The 19,639-nt window shown below is 43.1% G+C and overlaps 1 protein-coding gene across 2 annotated transcripts; it reads right to left on the reverse strand.

The window, feature by feature from the left end:
• Window positions 1-11,773: 11,773 nt before the first annotated feature.
• Window positions 11,774-18,388, reverse strand: LOC109785808 (neutral ceramidase). 2 transcript variants are annotated; one of them, XM_020344393.4, is made up of 10 exons: window positions 18,034-18,388; window positions 16,852-17,275; window positions 16,214-16,422; window positions 15,395-15,763; window positions 15,033-15,288; window positions 14,679-14,949; window positions 14,476-14,601; window positions 13,905-13,968; window positions 13,248-13,417; window positions 11,774-12,513 (listed from the first exon to the last, which is right to left on the reverse strand). In XM_020344393.4, the coding sequence occupies exons 2-10, from the start codon at window positions 17,196-17,198 to the stop codon at window positions 11,968-11,970; spliced, it is 2,358 nt and encodes a 785-aa protein (XP_020199982.1). In that variant the 5' UTR covers window positions 17,199-17,275; window positions 18,034-18,388; the 3' UTR covers window positions 11,774-11,967. The 2 variants fall into 2 exon arrangements, with proteins under 2 accessions (XP_020199982.1, XP_020199983.1); XM_020344394.4 differs by lacking the exon at window positions 18,034-18,388 and adding an exon at window positions 17,444-17,673.
• Window positions 18,389-19,639: the final 1,251 nt, after the last annotated feature.

Below are 19,639 nucleotides of genomic sequence, written 5' to 3' on the forward strand. Positions count from 1 at the left end.
GCGGGCGCCCTCAATATATAATTAAAACAAGTCCAGTTGAGCGCAAGCTGGCTTGTCAAAATGTTGTATTATGCGAAAAATATGCATTGCAAGCTGTAAGCTCGCGGAATGTTGATATCCCCCAAGTGCAAGATTCATTGGGAAGTATTACAACCCACAACTTATATTCAATCGACGAGAGCCAAACAATACTTGAGCTTTTGTAGTTGAGTTGTGTAACATCCCAGTTTTTAATTTGGATGTTTATAAATAGGTCATTCATATGCATCCATGATTTATGCATTTTGCCTCCATTGATTTTCATTTGAACAGGATCCAAGGGACTTTGAGCAACTCAAGGACCAAAAAAGAGAGTTGAAATTTTCCTTAAAACCATTTTTTGAAAGTTCAAAATTTGGAATTTGGATCAAATTTCGTTTCACCAAAACTCATTTCCATTATTTTGAAAAGATAAAATAAAGAGAGCAGATAAAAGGACTTCTTAAAAAACAGAAGAGAAATCTTGGAAATTGGATTTTAAATCAAAATATATTTATTTGGTTTTATTTGCAAATTATTTTGCTGCAAATTTTATTCGCATAGCAAAAATATTTATTTTAAAAATATTGCATTTAGGCTGGATAAAAAGTTCACAGGGTCCTATATATGACCACATATTCATGTGAATTTTTATGGAATTTTCCTAGAATAATTACTATGTTGTTTTTGTGTTTTACTTGTGATGTATATAGAAAGGGGGATGCTACGCGTCGGTCGGCGGATAAAAAGATCCGCCGCCTCGCGAGCCATCGGATTTGACAAAATCGAGCGGTTGTACGTCTTTCTCTACTTCGCAACAGAGGTTTTGTTGCAGAAACATTCGTAAACGAAATTGTTTTGTGCATATGTTTTTGCAACATAGGTTGTGTTGTGGGATTTTTTTGCAACATAGGTCGTGTTGCGGAATTTATTTTTCTGTCTTCATTTTTTTGCAACAAAGTTATTGTTGAAAACTTTACAACTGAGGTGATGTTGCAGATTTTTTTGTCTTCATCTTTATATGATGGTATGGCAGAAAGTTTTGCGACATGACTGATGTTGCAGAAATCTTCCTTGCAACAAATTGGATGTTGCAAAAAACACCATTGTCGTTCGCCACGAGCTCCCGCCAGATGGTCGTGAGGAGGGGTGGCACCACCCGTCCCCGCCATCGCGCAACCGCCGACGAGCGCTAAACTTCCGACCAGCTTGCCTCGTCACCATCCTCCTCACAGGCGAGATGTACGCCATTGATAAGCACTTATACAGGAGAGAGGTTGGGAGAGAGATAAGATGAGGAAAAGAGATGAAGAGATAAGACGTGGGAGAAAGACGAGGGTGGCCACGTGTTAAGCAAAGGGAGCGGCGGATGTGAGCGTGAAATCAGCCGCCTGATGGGGATATTTTCCCATATAGGAAATAGGAAATAGGAAAAGTCACTGTTTTATGAAAAAAAATCCGCCATGCCCGCCAGGCCAGGCGCGCCAGCCGGCCCAGCAGCGGCGAGGCGCGGCCCAGCCAGCCACAGCGCCAGGCGCAGCCAGCTGTGAGCGCAAGCAGCGAGGCCAGCCGCCACCCCGCGCGCAAGGCCCTCCAGCGCCGAACCCCAGCGCCCCTGCCTCCCCGATCCCCCCCCCCCCACGCAGGTACACACAGAAACCTGCACGTACACGCTCTCAACGCCGTTCCCGGTTCAAACTCGTGGGAATCGTATCCCGAGTCAACCCCTCACCCAGGCATCATGTCCAATAAATAGCGACGACCCCTCTCGACCGATTCCCCTCAAAAACCCTCGCCAAGTCCACCCCAATCGCTTGCACTCATCGTTCCAATCTTGCTGCAGAAGTTGCAGTTCATCGCCAGATTCCGACGCCGTGATCCAGCCCGAGCCTTCTCTAGATTCGTTTTGACAAGGTCTTGCATCCCCTCTCCAACTATAGTCGCCACCCCGACCTCACTGACTTCGCCGAAGCACCAACCTTCATCACTTCGTTCCGTCGCCGTCCGCTGTCACCAATCGTCACCGACGTCACCACCAGACGAGCCAATCTCTGCTACATCCTCCCGACACCTCCACCGCCGCCCACGATCGCCGGAGCTCCACCCCAACTCACGTTCCTCTCTTTAAGCAGCATGAACACCTGTTCGTTTCACTTAAAAACAACCGTTTGGTTTAGCTAGATCGATTTTCTTCAGCAGATCGAACCGGCTCATGGTTTTATTTTTTAGCCGCCACGGTCTGTTATTCCTACGGATCGGCCGTTCGCTAGCACCAATCACACGTAGCCACTCCCACGGTGCCACATGGCACCCCAACCATGGTCGGCCGAAATTTAGTACTTTTTTTCCTTCAGATTCTTAACCAATCTAGTATTTATCATACTCCCTCCATTCTGTTTTATAGTGCGCATAAAATTTTCACGGGAATTCCGTAATGTAGTGTGTATCTCGTCCAGCGAGCGATTTTGGACAAAACTGCCCTCCCACCGAACAGCCAGCGCCCCACCCCACCGCATCGCTCCATCCCCTGTCTCTCTCCCTTATCTCGTTCTCATCGCTGCTTTTCCCCACCTCCCTGCTCGCCTCGATCCCCACCGGCATCCCACCACCTGACCTCCCCACCGGCATCTGATGTCTACTACACAACCTTCTTGTAGACGTTGTTGGGCCTCCAAGTGCAGAGGTTTGTAGGACAGTAGCAAATTTCCCTCAAGTGGATGGCCTAAGGTTTATCAATCCGTGGGAGGTGTAGGATGAAGATGGTCTCTCTCAAGCAACCCTCAACCAAATAACAAAGAGTCTCTTGTGTCCCCAACACATCCAATACAATGGTAAATTGTATAGGTGCACTAGTTCGGCGAAGAGATGGTGATACAAGTGCAATATGGATGGTAGATATAAGTTTTTGTAATCTGAAAAATATAAAAACAACAAGGTAACTAATGATAAAAGTGAGCACAAACGGTATTGCAATGCATTGAAACAAGGCCTAGGGTTCATACTTTCACTAGTGCAAGTTCTCTCAACAAGGATAACATAATTAGATCATATAACTATTCCTCAACATGCAACAAAGAGTCACTCCAAAGTCACTAATAGCGGAGAACAAAAGAAGAGATTATTGTAGGGTACGAAACCACCTCAAAGTTATTCTTTCTGATCGATCTATTCAAGAGTCCGTAGTAAAATAACACGAAGCTATTCTTTCCGTTCGATCTATCCTAGAGTTCGTACTAGAATAACACCTTAAGACACAAATCAACCAAAACCCTAATGTCACCTGGATACTCCAATGTCACCTCAAGTATCCGTGGGTATGATTATACGATAAGCATCACACAATCTCAGATTCATCTATTCAACCAACACAAAGAACTTCAAAGAGTGCCCCAAAGTTTCTACCGGAGAGTCAAGACGAAAACGTGTGCCAACCCCTATGCATAAGTTCAGAAGGTCACGGAACTCGCAAGTTGATCACCAAAACATACATCAAGTGGATCACGTGAATATCCCATTGTCACCACAGATAAGCACATGCAAGATATACATCAAGTGTTCTCAAATCCTTAAAGACTCATTCCGATAAGATAACTTCAAAGGGAAAACTCAATCCATTACAAGAGAGTAGAGGGGGAGAAATATCATAAGATCCAACTATAGTAAGAAAGCTCGCGATACATCAAGATCGTGCCGAATCAAGAACACGAGAGAGAGAGAGAGAGAGAGATCAAACACATAGTTACTGGTACATAGCCTTAGCCCCGAGGGTGAACTACTCCCTCCTCATTATGGAGAGCGCCAGGATGATGAAGATGGCCACCTGTGATGGATCACCCCTCCGGTAGGGTGCCGGAACAGGGTCCCGATTGGTTTTTGGTGGCTACAGAGGCTTGCGGCGGCGGAACTCCCGATCTAGGTTATGGTCTGGAAGTTTGGGGATTTATAGGAGAAGTTAGCGCTGGGAACAAGTCAGGGGGGCCCACAGGGAGTCCACGAGGCAGGGGGCGCGCCCTCCACCCTCGTGGGGCCACAGGACTCCCCTCCGGTAACTCTTCGTTCCATTATTTTTTATATTTTCCAGAAAAAATCTCCGTTGATTTTCAGCGCATTCCGAGAACTTTTATTTCTGCACAAAAACAACACCACGGTAGTTCTGCTGAAAACAGCGTCAGTCTGGGTTAGTTCTAACCAAATCATACCAAAATCATGTAGAAATATTATAAACATGGCATGAATACATCAAAAATTATAGATACGGTGGAGACGTATCCGCATCCCACCACCTGACCTCCCCACCGACCCCCACACTCCTAGTTCATCCCCACCTCCTGCAATGTTTCCTCTCCCTCTCTCATCGATCTTCTCCACCTCATGACAGGAGCCGTCCAATAGATCGCGGCCGAGAGGTGTGGTGGAGGTGACGGTCTTCATGGCCGGCGGAGTTGAGGGAGAGGTGAGGAGGAAGGTTCTGGCTCTGTTGAAGAAGGCAAAGGCAGCAATACAACAAATCTAGCTGTTGCTAGGCCAGATGCCCAAGGTGGACGGACCAGATGGTCAACGATTCCGCAAGCGGAAGTGGGAATTCAAAGAAACAGAGGAGGAAGAAGAGGAGGAGGTCCCTGGCGAGGGCTGCGGTGGAGACTGGCTGGATGCCCTCAGTAAGGAGGACGTGCTCGAGTACATCAACGGATTTGATGTCGGCGACACTAACCAAGGTTCGCGTGTGACCCAAGATGCCAATGTCCGCGTCCGTGTAGAAGATGCCTCGCCCATGCCGCTCAATTTTGTTCAACACGGCGTCCATGTCCTTAGCGGTTGCCCAAGTTCAGGAATAGGATGCATGTGCGGCAACAAGCTCAGCTACTGCCCAAGCAATGGTGTGCATGTCGTTAGTACAGGGAGCTTGCTCATCTTGGCCGGTGAAGAGGTACTGCCTGAGGACGCTGAGACCCAGGACGGCAATGAGGTGCTGCCCGACGACGCCGAGACCGACGGTGGAGAGGTGCTGCCCGAGGGCGCCGATACGGACGACGAACACATGTTGCCCGAGGACGCCGAGACCGGAGACGGCGTAGACGTGCTGCTCTAGGACGCCCAGACCGACGATGGATGAGCGGGCGTGGGTGGGGCTGGCCACGCAGACGTGGACGTGGGAATGCGCTGAACTTTCCCTCCAATTTCTCTCCGTGGTGGGATTACGCATGGTTTAGGTAATGCGCACATGGGACTTGACAGAGTTAGTGGAGGGGTATATTAGACCCAAGTACATGTGCCAGCCCACTCATTGGTATTGCCGCTGGAAACTATACACACTATAAAACGGAATGGAGGGAGTATCTTTTAATCTATAGATCCAAATTGGTTGATTCTTTTTTCTACGGTTTCAAAAAAATACCATATATCCAGAGGACGAAACTAAAAGTATTTTTGAAAATTTTAAATTCGAATTCGATCAGATTTGAGTTTGAACTTCATTAGGCCATAACTTGAGTTTCGTAACTCCGTTTTAGGTGATTCTTTTTGCAAATCGAAGCTTGTGACATGTACTTTATATTAAAACCAAAACCATATAATTTTACTACTATTAAAATTATGTTTTGTACATAAATTTTATTTGGTTGATCTTGGAGTTTTCCGAAGTCTTTTCTCCGTTTTCTTTTTGATTCTTTGCTTGTATGCTTATGTATGTTATTGCTTGCTTACGCTAGATTGTCCAGAGTGTGAGGCGTAGTACCATATTTAGAGTTTAACGAACATCAACAAGGCATGTTCACACTTTGATCATACCTTTATTACCCAGTTTTTACTATGCACTAGTTTCACCCTTACAAAATTGCATGAGTATAATTGGGAATTGTAGCATTGCTATGTAGTTCATGAGGTAGGAACCTATGACTTTTGATCATCCGGGAATATTCGTAATGTCATATATTTGTTAGCCATGCTTGTAGACGGGGATTGGTATGTGTGATTCATGCAAGTTGTGAGAGAAATAATAATTATGGGTTAAACTTAAGGTGGAAACATAAGGAATGGTTGGGCACCTGAAGAATCCAGTGCTTGCTCTAGGGATCCCGGAGGACCCGTGAGATCACCCTATGGAATGCCACGTAGGCTCAAAAGGATCATATGATATTTCATGCCTAGAAACTTCGGTGTGCAGCCACAAGCCAATATGGGCTTTGGCATAGTTGACTAAGTTTGTGTGAGCCTTTCCGGGTAGACTAGCAGATGTAGGGAAAAGTAGGTGCACCAGACTATCCAGGGTTAAGGGGAACACATTCAAGAAGACTATGTCTCAATCTTCCGATCATGGAGGTGGTCGAGTCTTGTGGAAAAGTACGCAAACCTCTGCAGAGTGTATAAACTAATCATGATTAGTCGTGTCCCCGGTTATGGACAAATTTGAGTTTCTAGAAGTGAATTATTGGTTGATCTCTTCACTTTATTTAATTAATGAATTGAGTTAATAAGAACTTGCAAATTTTGGGATTGAGTTGGAGGAACCTTCTCAATAATAACATAAACTTGGTAGTAAATAAACTAATTCCTTGTAGGAAAAAAAGTAGCTTTATGCAAAAATTAAACTTTGAGCCTCCACCAGCCAAATTTGAATACATAGATAGAAATTTTCATCATTATTCTAGTGTGACATTGCTAGCATATTCCATGTGCTAACCTACACGGCTGCAACATCTCATGTTGCAAAGTTTTCCGACGAGGATTAAGGTGCGATAGGTCGTTGTTCTGCACTCAATTTTGCCGTGGAGTTGGATGGACTCATTTACCTTCGAAGCTTCCGCAATTATTTTATTTAGATGGCCTTCAGCCATATTTATGTAATAAATACTCTTTTGAGGACCTTCATGTAATTAAGTGTGTGATTGAACTCTGTTATAATTCCTCGAGTACTGTGTGTGTCAGCATATCGATCCTTAATACTCGTCGAAAAACTGAGTGCAGCCGTGTAGGTCAACAAATGGAATATGTTGGCAATGTCACACTATAGAATAATAATGAAAAATACTATCTCTATATGCAAATTTGGCTCGTGGAGGCTCTAAGTTTATTTTTTGCATAAAGCTATTTTTCCCTACAACAAAGGATTTAATTTTATTTAATACCAAGTTTATGCCATTATTGAGAAGGTTCCTCCAACTCAATTCCAAAATTTCCCAAGTTATTAATAACTTAATTCATTAATTAAATAAAGTGATGAGATCAATCAATAATTCACTTCTAGATACTCAAATTTGTCCATAACCGGGGACATAGCTAATCATGATTAGTTTATACACTCTGCAAAGGTTTGCGCACTTTTTCCCACAAGACTCGACCACCTCCATGATCGGAAGATCGAGACACAGTCTTTCTAAATGTGTTCCCCTAACCCTAGATAGGCCGGTACACCTACTTTCCCCTACATTTGCTAGCCTACCCGGAAAGCCTCACACAAACTTACTCAACTATGCCATATCCCATATTGGCTTGTGGCTGCACACAGAAGTTTCTAGGCATGAAATATCATATGATCCCTTTGAGCCTGGGTGGCATTCCGTAGGGTGATCTCACGGGTCCTCCGGGATCCCCTAGGGCAAGCACTGGATTCTCCACGTGCCCAACTATTCCACCCAGTGTTGTGTTAATGTTTCCACCTTAAGGTTAACCTAGAATTATTACTCCCTCTGTTTCTTTTTAGTCTGCATATAAAGTTTGGTCAAAGTCAAGCTTTGTAAAGTTTGACTAACTTTATATTAAAAAAATATCAACATTCACAATATAAAATCAATATTATCAAATGAACCATGAAATGTATTCTCATACTATATAGTTCTAGTATTGTAAATGTTCATATTTTTTATATCAATTTGGTCAAACTTTGTGTAGTTTGACTTTTGACCAAATTTTATATGTGGAGTAAAAAGAGGGAGTATTTCTCTCACAACTTGAATGAATCACACATACCAATCCCCATCTACAAGCATGGCTAAGCAATATATGACATAACGAATATTCCTGGGGTGATCAAAGGTCATAGGTTCCTACCTCATGACTACAAAGCAATGCTACAATTCCCACTCCTACTCATGCAAATTTGTAAGGGTGAAACTAATGCGTAGTAAAAACTGGGTATAGAAAAGTATGATCAAAGTGTGAACTTGCCTTGCTGATGTTCATTAAACTCTAAAGATTTGTAGTACTCCGCCTCGCACTTCGGACAATCTAGCGTAAGCAAGCAATAATATACATAAGCATACAAGCAAAGGATCAAAAAGAAAACGAAGAAAAGACTTCGGCAAACTCCAAAATTAACCAAATAAAATTTCTGTACAGAACGTAATTTTAACAGTATTAAATATATGGTTTGGGTTTTAACATAAAGTACACGTCACAAGCTTCGATTTGCAACAAGAATCACCTAAAACGGAGTTACGAAACTCAAGTTATGGCCTAATGAAGTTCGAATACAAATCTGTCCGAATTCAAATTTAAAAACTTTCAAAAATATTTTTAGTTTGGTTCTCTGGATAGAGGGGATTTTTATGAAACCGTAGGAAAAATAATCAACTAAATCGGATCAATAGATTAAAAGATATACTAGAAAGAAGATTGGAAAAGAATCTGAAAAAAAGTAAAACATGAAAGTATTAAATTTCGGCCGACCGTGATTGAGGTGCCACGTGGTGCTGCGTGATTGGCTGTGCATGTTTGCTGCTAGCGGGCGGCCGAATCGTGGCAGCTAGAAATAAAACAAAACCGGCAACCGGTTCGATCTACTGAAGAAAACCGATCTAACTTGAACCAAACGTTTTTTTGTCAATCAGCCACACCTTAAAGCAAGTATTTTCGCAAACAATTTATTAGTAGTAATGACAATGGAGTGAATTGAGTGGTGTATGTTACAATAAAGTAACACAAAGCAGAAATACTCAAGAGTTGCCAAGTATCAAATATCTTAAAGAAAGAAAGCACTGACAAACAACGTAGGCGTGAGGATGCATACCGAGATGTTACATAATAATATCAATTATGTAATAAATTAATTCAAAAGGTGCATCCTCTAGCTCATGGTCTTGAATTATTATAGGCGGGTCTTCCGTGTATAGTTGAACGTGCTTATTTCTAAGAACTTGTCCAACATCTATTGTCCAACCCTCCCATGTCATGCGATTCCTATTGGAAATTAAAGATAATCAAGGTGTCATTCCTAGAAAATGGGAGCAACGTACTCACACTTCATGAATACATATGATCCTAAACTTATAGCTATTCTCATTGATATCGCAGCATGTCACCCTCGACGTCTCCGGTTCCATTCTACAACATGTGCATACAACTTACAGATACACTTTAAACATAAATTGTTCAGATATGAAATCATATTACTCGGTTCCTAGTAATAAGCATCGGGCATAGCAAAGTCATAGCAATATCAATTCTCAAACAATCATCATACTAGGGATCAAACCTTCATCAGGCTTAAGGCTATTACATACTACTTAATTTCCATCCATCCTATGTGCCTACAACAGATTACTCACACATGGTTGGGAAGAGCATACTTGGGATGATGAAGAAGGGGTTTTACGGAGTTGACAGTGGAGTTTCCCATTTCTGGAGGCACGATTTTGTCTCCAACGGCCCTATGGGATGAAGATCAGTAATTATCTCTACCCCGAGAAAAATTACACAATAAAATGATGGCGATTCTTGAGATATATAAAGGGCAAGGCATCGAAGATACACCTAGGGGGTGGGGTGTCTCGGCTACCTAGGACCACCTAGGCATGGCTCCTTTTCCTCTAACTTTCTTTTGGTCCTAAACCTCCTCTCATATTTTTGTTTTATTTTTTCAACTTAGCTTTTCAGCATAAAAGATAACACCATATAAACTCTACTGAAAACATTGTTAGTCTATATATTTTTAGTTGCAGAGCAAGTTTTGAGGGGATAAACTATGCAAAAGTGTTAAAAAACATAGATACACTCATGACATATCAGAAGAAGCTCACTCGACAAAGTGAAACAACAAAAGAAAACTTTTATGAACACTTGCTTAAGTGCTTAACCAAGATGCAGAAATTTATCAACATGCTTTAGATATAACAATGGTATAAGTATATGCATGCACAAAGCAAGGCTTTAGTGACCATCCTTATATTAGAATAGAATCGTTAATCTTCAAGGAAGTAATAGTGCAATAATATGGAGCATGGCTGGATCGGGATGAATCATAGCACAAGGTAAAAGGAGATGCCTTATCCACATCATAGCATATGAAGTGCGAGTGTAATTTCACTGAATACATAGATGTATTTTCCCCAATAGACTGTTTCCGAAACCGCCATCGTGTCGTTCGCCTGTGAGACTCGGAAGGCGAACAACATGATGGCGATCGGGGTTGGCTGGCATCGTGCCGTGACGATCGTGGCTGGCTGACATTGCTCCCATGGCAGTGGCTTTGGCTGAATGGCGGTCGCTGGAGGATTTTGACCTTCCGATCCAGCGCCAATGGTGATATTGTTCTTGACTAGTCAAGACCTGCGGTTGGCGGTGCAGAGCTATCGATAATTCCTTTGTGGGATAGTGGCGTTGTGCTCCTTCCCGCGTAGGATGGTTCATGGTATGCGTTGCTACGAGCAATGCATGGTGGCGGTCATGTTTTTCCCCTCGTTATGATTTGCTGCCATAGGCGAGGACGGCGGATCTGGTCGCGGCACGTGATGATGTCATCTAACGTAGACTAGCCATCAACTGCCATTTGTCCTTCCTCCCCAAACTTAGGATTTCGGTGGTGACCGTTTCGTTCCAATCAAAGACTTCGCCATGTTGGTGAGCGGCTTGGCTCGTCGGCCTGATCATGCGGGCATGGCCATCTCTCGCCGTTAGGACCGTGCACGTATGCAACTGATGTGATCTCGCAAGTGGATGAGACGTCATAGGATGACTTTCATTAGGTGGTGCTTCTCGAATGCCCGGTCTTCAACTTCAGGTTGAGAATTATAGGTTCGACCCTAATTGGTTATACATGTATATGGTGACGTTCTTTGTGTCATTACTCTCATAAAGGCATTGCTTGAAGTTTACTCGAACTTGTTTTTCAGGGGGAAACCCCATGATCAACTCTTTGATGGTTCCAATCAAAGACTTCGCCATGTTGGTGAGCGGCTTGGCTCGTCGGCCTGATCATGCGGGCATGGCCATCTCTCGCCGTTAGGACCGTGCACGTATGCAACTGATGTGATCTCGCAAGTGGATGAGACGTCATAGGATGACTTTCATTAGGTGGTGCTTCTCGAATGCCCGGTCTTCAACTTCAGGTTGAGAATTATAGGTTCGACCCTAATTGGTTATACATGTATATGGTGACGTTCTTTGTGTCATTACTCTCATAAAGGCATTGCTTGAAGTTTACTCGAACTTGTTTTTCAGGGGGAAACCCCATGATCAACTCTTTGATGGTCAACGACGATGCTTGTTGTCATTCCCTTTTTGGAGGTGTCACTTTCAGAAAAAATAATCTCGTCGTACTTGTGTTGTATGACACGGTTGGAGCTGATGGTCACTGTCGTACTACACCATCATACTATCAATCACTGTTTTTATCGCTTTGGTTTTTTTCCCTCTCTCCACCTAGACATAGCTTCGTGATTCTTTGTATGCGTGTATTGTTGATTGTGTGCATCCTAGTTATGTGCTCATTATGATTATATCTATCGATGCTACATTACGCATCAATAAAAAGCGTCATCTGTTGGAAAAACAAGCTATATATTTCCTTATAACTTAACTACTTATAAGCATATAGAGCAGCAGTTTTGTATGATCGGACACTTACAAATTTACACCTCCGGGACGTAAATACAAGGGGGAAATCATGTAGAATAACGGATTACATTCCAAGAAGTAAACTCTGGCAGGTATACCATCAAAAGCATTGTGTATTGCTTAACGCACTGCAAATGCCCGAGAAGTACCTGTAAAATGCTTGATTGACCCTATCAATGGCTTAGAGGCACCAGAATGCCTCAACCTATAAACACCAGAGGCAGCATCCTCAGGAATGGTCCACTCCAGCGTTGCGAAACTTCTTGGACTGAATTTTGAAGGCCTAGACCACTTGAATTGCAATGACCAATCATCATCATCATAGATAGGAATCCAGTCGTTACCATTTAGCTTCTCAACAAGTGCGAAGGTGCCCTCAGTTAGAAGGTCATTCCTTGGACAGGCTGAATAGAATGTAGCATTCACAGTAGTGCCCTTCCTGAAGTTTGAGTTTGCTGCAACGTCCGAGCTAACATCCCCAAAGTGAACACCAGGAGGAGTAGAGTCATACATAACACCTGGCAATAGTCCAATTTGCTTCTCCAACATATCAGGAGGTTGGATGTTTGTGGGGACCTCTTTGTTTTCAACCATAGCTGTGGCAAGTTTCTGAAACTCTTGAATGTATGCACTCAAGGTGTGGGGACCGTACAATGTTGATGCACCCTGCAAAACATGTTTATGCCAATGAATTATTCATGCATTGATACATATGCTGAGTGGGTCTATTTTATGTGTTTGATGGGTTCAGGTTAAAGATACATCAGATCTTTAGCAACGAAGCATCAATGAAAGCCAACTGGTATAAATGTGGAGTTTCTAGCAAAAAACCGGATATAATTTTTCTTTAGTTTGCACTACAAAAATGGATGGGGCTGAAACAAGTTCTGACATTGCAGGACATCTTCAAATCATGACACTTGATTCTAGTGCAGCCTTGCAAGCAAATCAAAGAGGAATAATCAGCATTCTAACCATGGATTAAAATCGCGGGAGAAATGATTTCGCGGCGGCCTCCCCCAGCAGCTATAGCGGCCGCCATAGCGGGCAATAGCGGCAAATGGCGGAAAATTTTCTGGTGGGAGAGATGATTTCTGGAGGGTTTTGCCGATTTTTTAGCCATTTAGAGGGATATGTTGAGGTTTTCGCGGCAACAGCCATAGCTTAGCGGCAAGGCTCCCAGGCAGCTATAGCGCAGCTATCGCGGCTATTTCGCGGGCTATTTTAATCTATGATTCTAACACATCTCTACCGAGTAGAGATGTATGATTTAGGTAGAGATGTATGATTTAGCCATATCAGTTAATCCCATAAAACCCAGTAACTCTGTAAGAATATGCCAGAAAAGAATAACTATGAAAAGAAAAAAAATTATGCAACATCTGTTTTGTTGGATATACCTCGTATCTTTGGATCTGGTATTCTTCAAATGTTGTGACATACTGAGAATATGTGTTTGTCAGCCCCGCAAGAACAACATGAATATTTGTACCAAAATCACCATTGCTGCCACTTATCAGTACATTTTTTACAGCATCGCGTAGCCGCCTGCCGGCCATTGTCGTGAATTCTGTACCAAAACATAACAAAAGAATTAGGAGTGCTGGCGCGCATTGTTGCTGAGTATTTGCCTTGCTAGCCCTATATCCCAAGCAATTGCCCACCTAACTCTTGCCCCACAAGGCTCTGCGTTTGGCACAGCTAAAACACTTTGCTATGTAAAGCAAACTCACTATATGGGCAAGTTCTTCATTTTGTTATGTTGTGGACTTGTGGTCCACTAAGTAGTTCCTAATAATTACTATATACTATTTTCAGTAAAGTTATATTAAGACACAAAATACACATTAAGTGGGCCATCTTTTCATTGCCTAGCAAAGCAAAATGGGAAAATGATGCAGACATGCATGTTGCAGCTGCTGTTGAGAAAAAAAAAACGGTAACACAAACATTTTACAGCATGAGCATGGCATTATCATAGCATATCTCAATAGATCAAAGAACCACATGCACTTCTAACTTGACAGACATCCTAGGATTGACGAATTGTAGTATACCTCCAGGAACACACAAGATAACCAGCTGACCAATTCTTATGATCTGGATGGGAAGTATCGCAGGCTGCAAAAGATTACAAAAATCAATACAAGACCAGCAAATAAAAATTGTGTTAATTCAGTAAGTTGTTTCTAGTAAGAGATCATCTTTTTTGGAAGTTAGCAGGCGAGCTGCAAAGTTAACTGATCAGGGGTAAATCTAGTTAGAAATCGTGGTTCTGATTTGAATATTGTGAAGCTTAGGAACAACAGGTGCTTTGCAGTTAACAAATGAAGACTGAACATGAAGATATATGATGGCTACACTTTAAGCTCTTGAACTAAGTAACTCCCATGAGAAAATAAATAAATCAAATTGGTTAAAGAAAAGTAAGGAATGTGACATTCGCATATATTACACGGAACTATATCTTATATATCAGCCTATACAGTGCTGGTTCGATGTACCAGCAATATAGGTCCTTATCATGGCAGCGTTAGTTTCAACTATCAAGTGAAATAACAATTAAGACGTTCCAGAGGAAGCAAAGCAACAAGCCTGCTTATGATTACTGAAAAAAGCAAGTCATACCGCCCAATCATATGGTTCCTTCATTTCACCAGTGTCCAGCAATATTGGTTTTGGAGCTTGGCACTCAACTTGCTCTTTCCCTGGTGTCTTTAGCAAGTTCCTCACTAATCTCCAGAAAGGGTTTCCCTGATAAGACGAGCTTCGCAGTCAATGAATAGCACATCATCAAATTCTGAAGAATATATTTAATTGATATACTGAACCTTGTCATCTCCTTGTTTGAAATCAAAAGCTCCAGGGCCATCTGTGGTTCCAGCAGCAAATGCAAATCCCATGGCTGCTGGGCATGTTTTCACCACCTGCGGACCGCCCGTACTTGTAGAAACACTAACTTTGAGTTGAGAGAAATCTAAGTAGGTGTGTCGATAGTCAATTTTTCCTTGTATTTCTTCAGAAGCTGAATTAAAGAGATCTACAGCCTTCAGAAATTGCCTATTCCCAATTATGCGGGTACTTTCAAACCCATCAGGATATCTGCAAGACAGCAAAATTTCATTTATACCTAATAGTGGCTTATGTGTACGGAAGGTTAATAAATTGTTATGCATGATGAATACCCTGGGCCTCGTCCATAGCAAAGTTCGTTCTTCCCATTACATGTGCTGTGATTGAAGTCACAAGGAAGATGGGTATCTATGCAAAACGTCCCCAGGACATTTGGACTAACATCTCCACAGTTTGACTGGCAAAACGCGGAAACAAATTTCGCATTGTTTTCTTGAGAACTTCTAATGCGTCTAGTGATATTTGAACCTGCCAACCGTCTTCCACCCGATGCCTCGTAGGATGATGCCAATTGCATTAAGTCGTCAGCTGAACAAAAGCAATGGAGAAAATAATCAGGTTTATGCACAACCTAATATGTTTCATTCCAATACACTATATAAACAATGCAAGAATCATGTAGCATGTAACATACTTATCTCATCCGGTTCTGGTATTATTGTAGAGACTCTTCTCGGAAGTACAGATGTCATGTGCAAAAATCCAAGATCATCAGAACTTGCAACACCTGTCTGCTTTGGAAGGCCATTCTTTTCAGCCCAGTCTTCCATGAAACGTGCAGCTGCTCCTTTGTTATCACCACTTATCAAAGAATTTGTGCGACTCATTGATGTTCCGTGAGTCGCAAACCAATTAAAACTTCCAACTGGACCCGATTCATCATCTACAAACTTAACAAGGGTCATTTCTTTATCAACATTGTATTTGTATTTGCTTCTCTCTTCAGCAGGGTTATTCAGGTATGCGCTCGGGCTGCGATTCACACCAGCATCAAGAAGGTCACCTGAAAATCAAGCTTCAGAGATTGATAACGAAATCTTTGCAACAGCTAAATCTAAGATTAGCCAGCATCACAAGACCACACAGAGAGAAAAACGCAGGCAGCATACGGGGAATAGAACATGCAAAATTATACTCTGGGGCATTTATTACTCCCTCCGTCCCAAAATAAATGTCTGAACTTTGTACTTGGTTTAGTACAAAGTTGTACTAAGTTTGAGACACTTATTTTGGGACGGAGGGAGTATTATATAGCTGCAGTAGCGAGAAATAAGATTGTAGCCAGACTTCAAGGAACATCTAAAGACCAAACTGAAACTAAATGACATTATAGAGTGAAGTGGATGACACTCCAAATACTACCCATCGAATGTATTTTAATTAGATGTGTGAGATCAAGATAAATGGTAGTTTGGTAACACATTAGTCCAAGACAGTGCAAATAGTTTCATACCTTTATTCACATAGATCTTCCCAGGATGGAGGTTGTTATGAGCTTCAACAATGCTTTTCTCAATCCCATCGACAATTACATCAAATGACTGACGAACAAACCCAAGAGAAGTGACAATATAGACTACATACTGCAGATAACCTCCAGGCCCAGCATGGGTATGGATCCCACTGATAGCCACGTTATTCTCATTATAAAGATCACCATACCTGCCAAATTGAGGTTTGCCAAGTCAACCCAACTTTATGAGCATGCAAGGCAGAATCTACAGTTTTATTGAGAAGTAGACCAAGCAGATTACAGTATAAGACCTCAAATAAAGTCACTGAGTCACTTTGTACAGTATGTATGTGCAATGTGAAATGGCTAAAGTGGCACTGCCTCAGTTCAATAATCTAAATAATGTGCAGAACAATATCAGCAGTTAATGGTGGCTTAACATAATCAAGAAAATAAATCGGGTACAAGTAAGAAGATAACTTCATAATGAACTAATATTTCAAGAGAGATAAATGAGCCAAGGATGATGTAACCAGGCAACCTTAAGCACACTCTAGGAAGAGACATCACACAGAGAGTTGAAACCTACATTTCAGGATTTTCTGATAAGTAAAAATACAATAGAAGTGAGCTCTTACCTTGCTTTTAGCCTTTCGAGCACCTTTATATTCACAAGCTGTGATGCCATGCAAGCATCCAGATTCACAAAGACAACACGCTTTCCATTAGGCTCAGCAACAATAAACGCGCGTGACTTTAGCCTGAAGTGAATCCCTGATGCAATCTGCTCAGTATTTGCATATCCCATCATGTTAACATCTGCTGCGGGCCCTGTTATGTCATAGCTCCCCATGCCGACCAAATATGGAGAGTCGGAGAGCACCGGGCTGCAATTCTGAAGGACGAGAAGTAAAAGAAGACATAGCCATATCCTGAACGAACCAAAACCACGGACTTGATAGAGCAAGCAAGATGATGCCTCCATCAGGAACCAGGGGAATGGAGTTGTTGATCAACTCATGCAAGTCCAAAATCTCCAGAGAAGAACAGATTAAGTGTACACTGCAAAAGAGAAGAGAGCCTGTTACAAAATAGGCGAACATTCTATCATAATGATGCAAGGGGAAATGGTGTAAACTGTCCAAGAAGGGCTTCTAATAAAATAAATAAACAGTGGCAACACAATTTCACTGTGTTCCTTTACATGAACACATTATGAGCAGGCGAGACCTATTGAGCATGAAGAAACTTATGTTGACTGACATATGGATTCCTCGACATTGTCACGGCAGAAGCTACAAGAGCATGGCACACATATAGTAGGGCAGATCGTAGGATAATTACACCATTTAAACTTGCTTCTAAATCACCAGGTCGACGACGCACCCTATTAAATCCATGAAATGGGGATTGCCTACCAACGCGACCGCACGTCAAGGCCGCGTCTCTCACAAGACAAGCAACCCCCTGTAACGTCCAAACTAAGCCAAATCCCACAAGCAAAGCCGCAGCAAAGCGACACGGGTTGCGGCCACTCTCTCACCAAACAAGCAACACTTTCAGTGTGACAGTCTGGGGCACTGGCAGGAACGCCAAGACAAAATCACAACCCAACCCAACCCAACCCAACCCAACCGGAGCACAAAATTAACCTCAAATCCGCAGGAACCACACTCAAACCCTGGCACAATTACGCAATATAAAGCCTGATCCAGCGAAACGCGTCCAATTAGCCACACGTCGGCAGATAAAAAAGAAACGAACAAGCGACGCGACCTGGCTGGAAGGAAGGGGGAGGAGGCCTGAGCAAGCGAACTCACCATGCGAATGGCGAATCTCAACTGGGAAGTGGGAACCCCGGCGGCTTCAGTTGCTGCTGCTGCGCTGGCTGGTCGCCTCCGTCGCCGTTTATTTATTAAACCCACGCCAAGCGCAGACGAGACGCGACGCGATCGATTGGGAACTCCAAGAGCAGGGTGCCACTGCCTTGTAGTCGTGGCTCACTGGATAAGAGGAGTTTACTAATACTACTAGTAGTAGTAGTACCAAGGCGCTGTCGATCAAATCTGGTGAGCGGTGAGGGAGACAGGCGGAATGAGAAGGAGGATGCAGTGGAGACAGGGGCGGAGTGGCGAAGACGGCGACGGACAGGGTGTGGCGTCCAAGCCACGGCTCGGAAAGGGCGGGCCGGTAGATGCGCGGTGGGGTATACTGGTACTATGGTGATGGTGGGGGAGGCCCGAAGGAAAGTGCGGCTCCGGCCACCGGCTTTGCGCTTTTTCGCGTGACCACCTGACCGGGTTTTACCGGCGGTTCACACCTGAACTTATTGTTGAAGAAATTTGTATAGAAGCTGGTAGATGGCCACATCTGAAGCTGTTGCAACATGCCGTATCCGTCGATCTGTAGTTGTCATCGTCTGGCAGATCTGGTAGGTAGATCTGACTCATATGGTCCATCCCATCGTTTGGCAGACGATAGAATGCTTTACTAAATGAAGCCGGAGTTCGGAACTAGGAGGCATTAATGGGTGTCTTGTACGGGTTTATGGTCTCATGAATTCGGTCCGTTTGGTAGGCAGGTCTGGACAAGACAAAGACGCCTGGGTACGGCCACATGTACAGCTGGGCCGATTTTTTTTAGAACCACCATTCAAGGCAATTTATTCAAAGTTTTGCGGACAACATCAGACTGCACAACGGCAGTCAAAAAAAGCATGAATTACATCAACAGATTCTACAGTCAATCCACTGACTAAAGCTTTCTTGGCACATGTATGAGCTACCTCCTTGGCGCCTCTTCAAGCGTAGGTAATATCGAATTCTTGCAAGTTTGAGAGAAGTAACTGGATCTCTCTAAGTATATGGCCTTCATTGGACCTAAACGAACCATCCTTCCATTCATCCCGGATTATCTAACAATCCGTTTCAATGAGGACTTTCTGCCATCCCTTTTGTATCGCGAGAGAGGCTGCCAGGCTCTCTAAGTGCTAGCAGTTCACTGAGACAGGGATCGTCACACTTTGAAATTTGCACATTCTTCTAGCTAAAAACTGCCCAGTGTGGTTCCCGACAACAACACCCGCTCCCGAACACAACTCTACTGCATCCACCGCTCCATCGGTGTTAATTTTCACCCAGCCTACATATTGTGGGTTCCAACCTTCTCTTGGTTTTTGCACTACAACTGCACTTGTTGGAATATCAAGTGCATGGATCATCTCTTGAATAAGCACCATCAAACGAATCGGCTGAAACTTGATCTCATCATGAGTATACTTATTCCGGCTACTCCAAATGGCCCACATTACTGAGACGGCTATCGCCGCTCGTTACTTGCTGCAGAACATCGGGTCTAGAATATCGCTAGCCCACGTCACCAGATGTAGATTAGGCATTGGGCCGAAATCATTGTTCTGACCCTTTT

This window comes from Aegilops tauschii, chromosome 3, assembly GCF_002575655.3.
Source record: "Aegilops tauschii subsp. strangulata cultivar AL8/78 chromosome 3, Aet v6.0, whole genome shotgun sequence".
NCBI lineage: Eukaryota > Viridiplantae > Streptophyta > Magnoliopsida > Poales > Poaceae > Aegilops > Aegilops tauschii.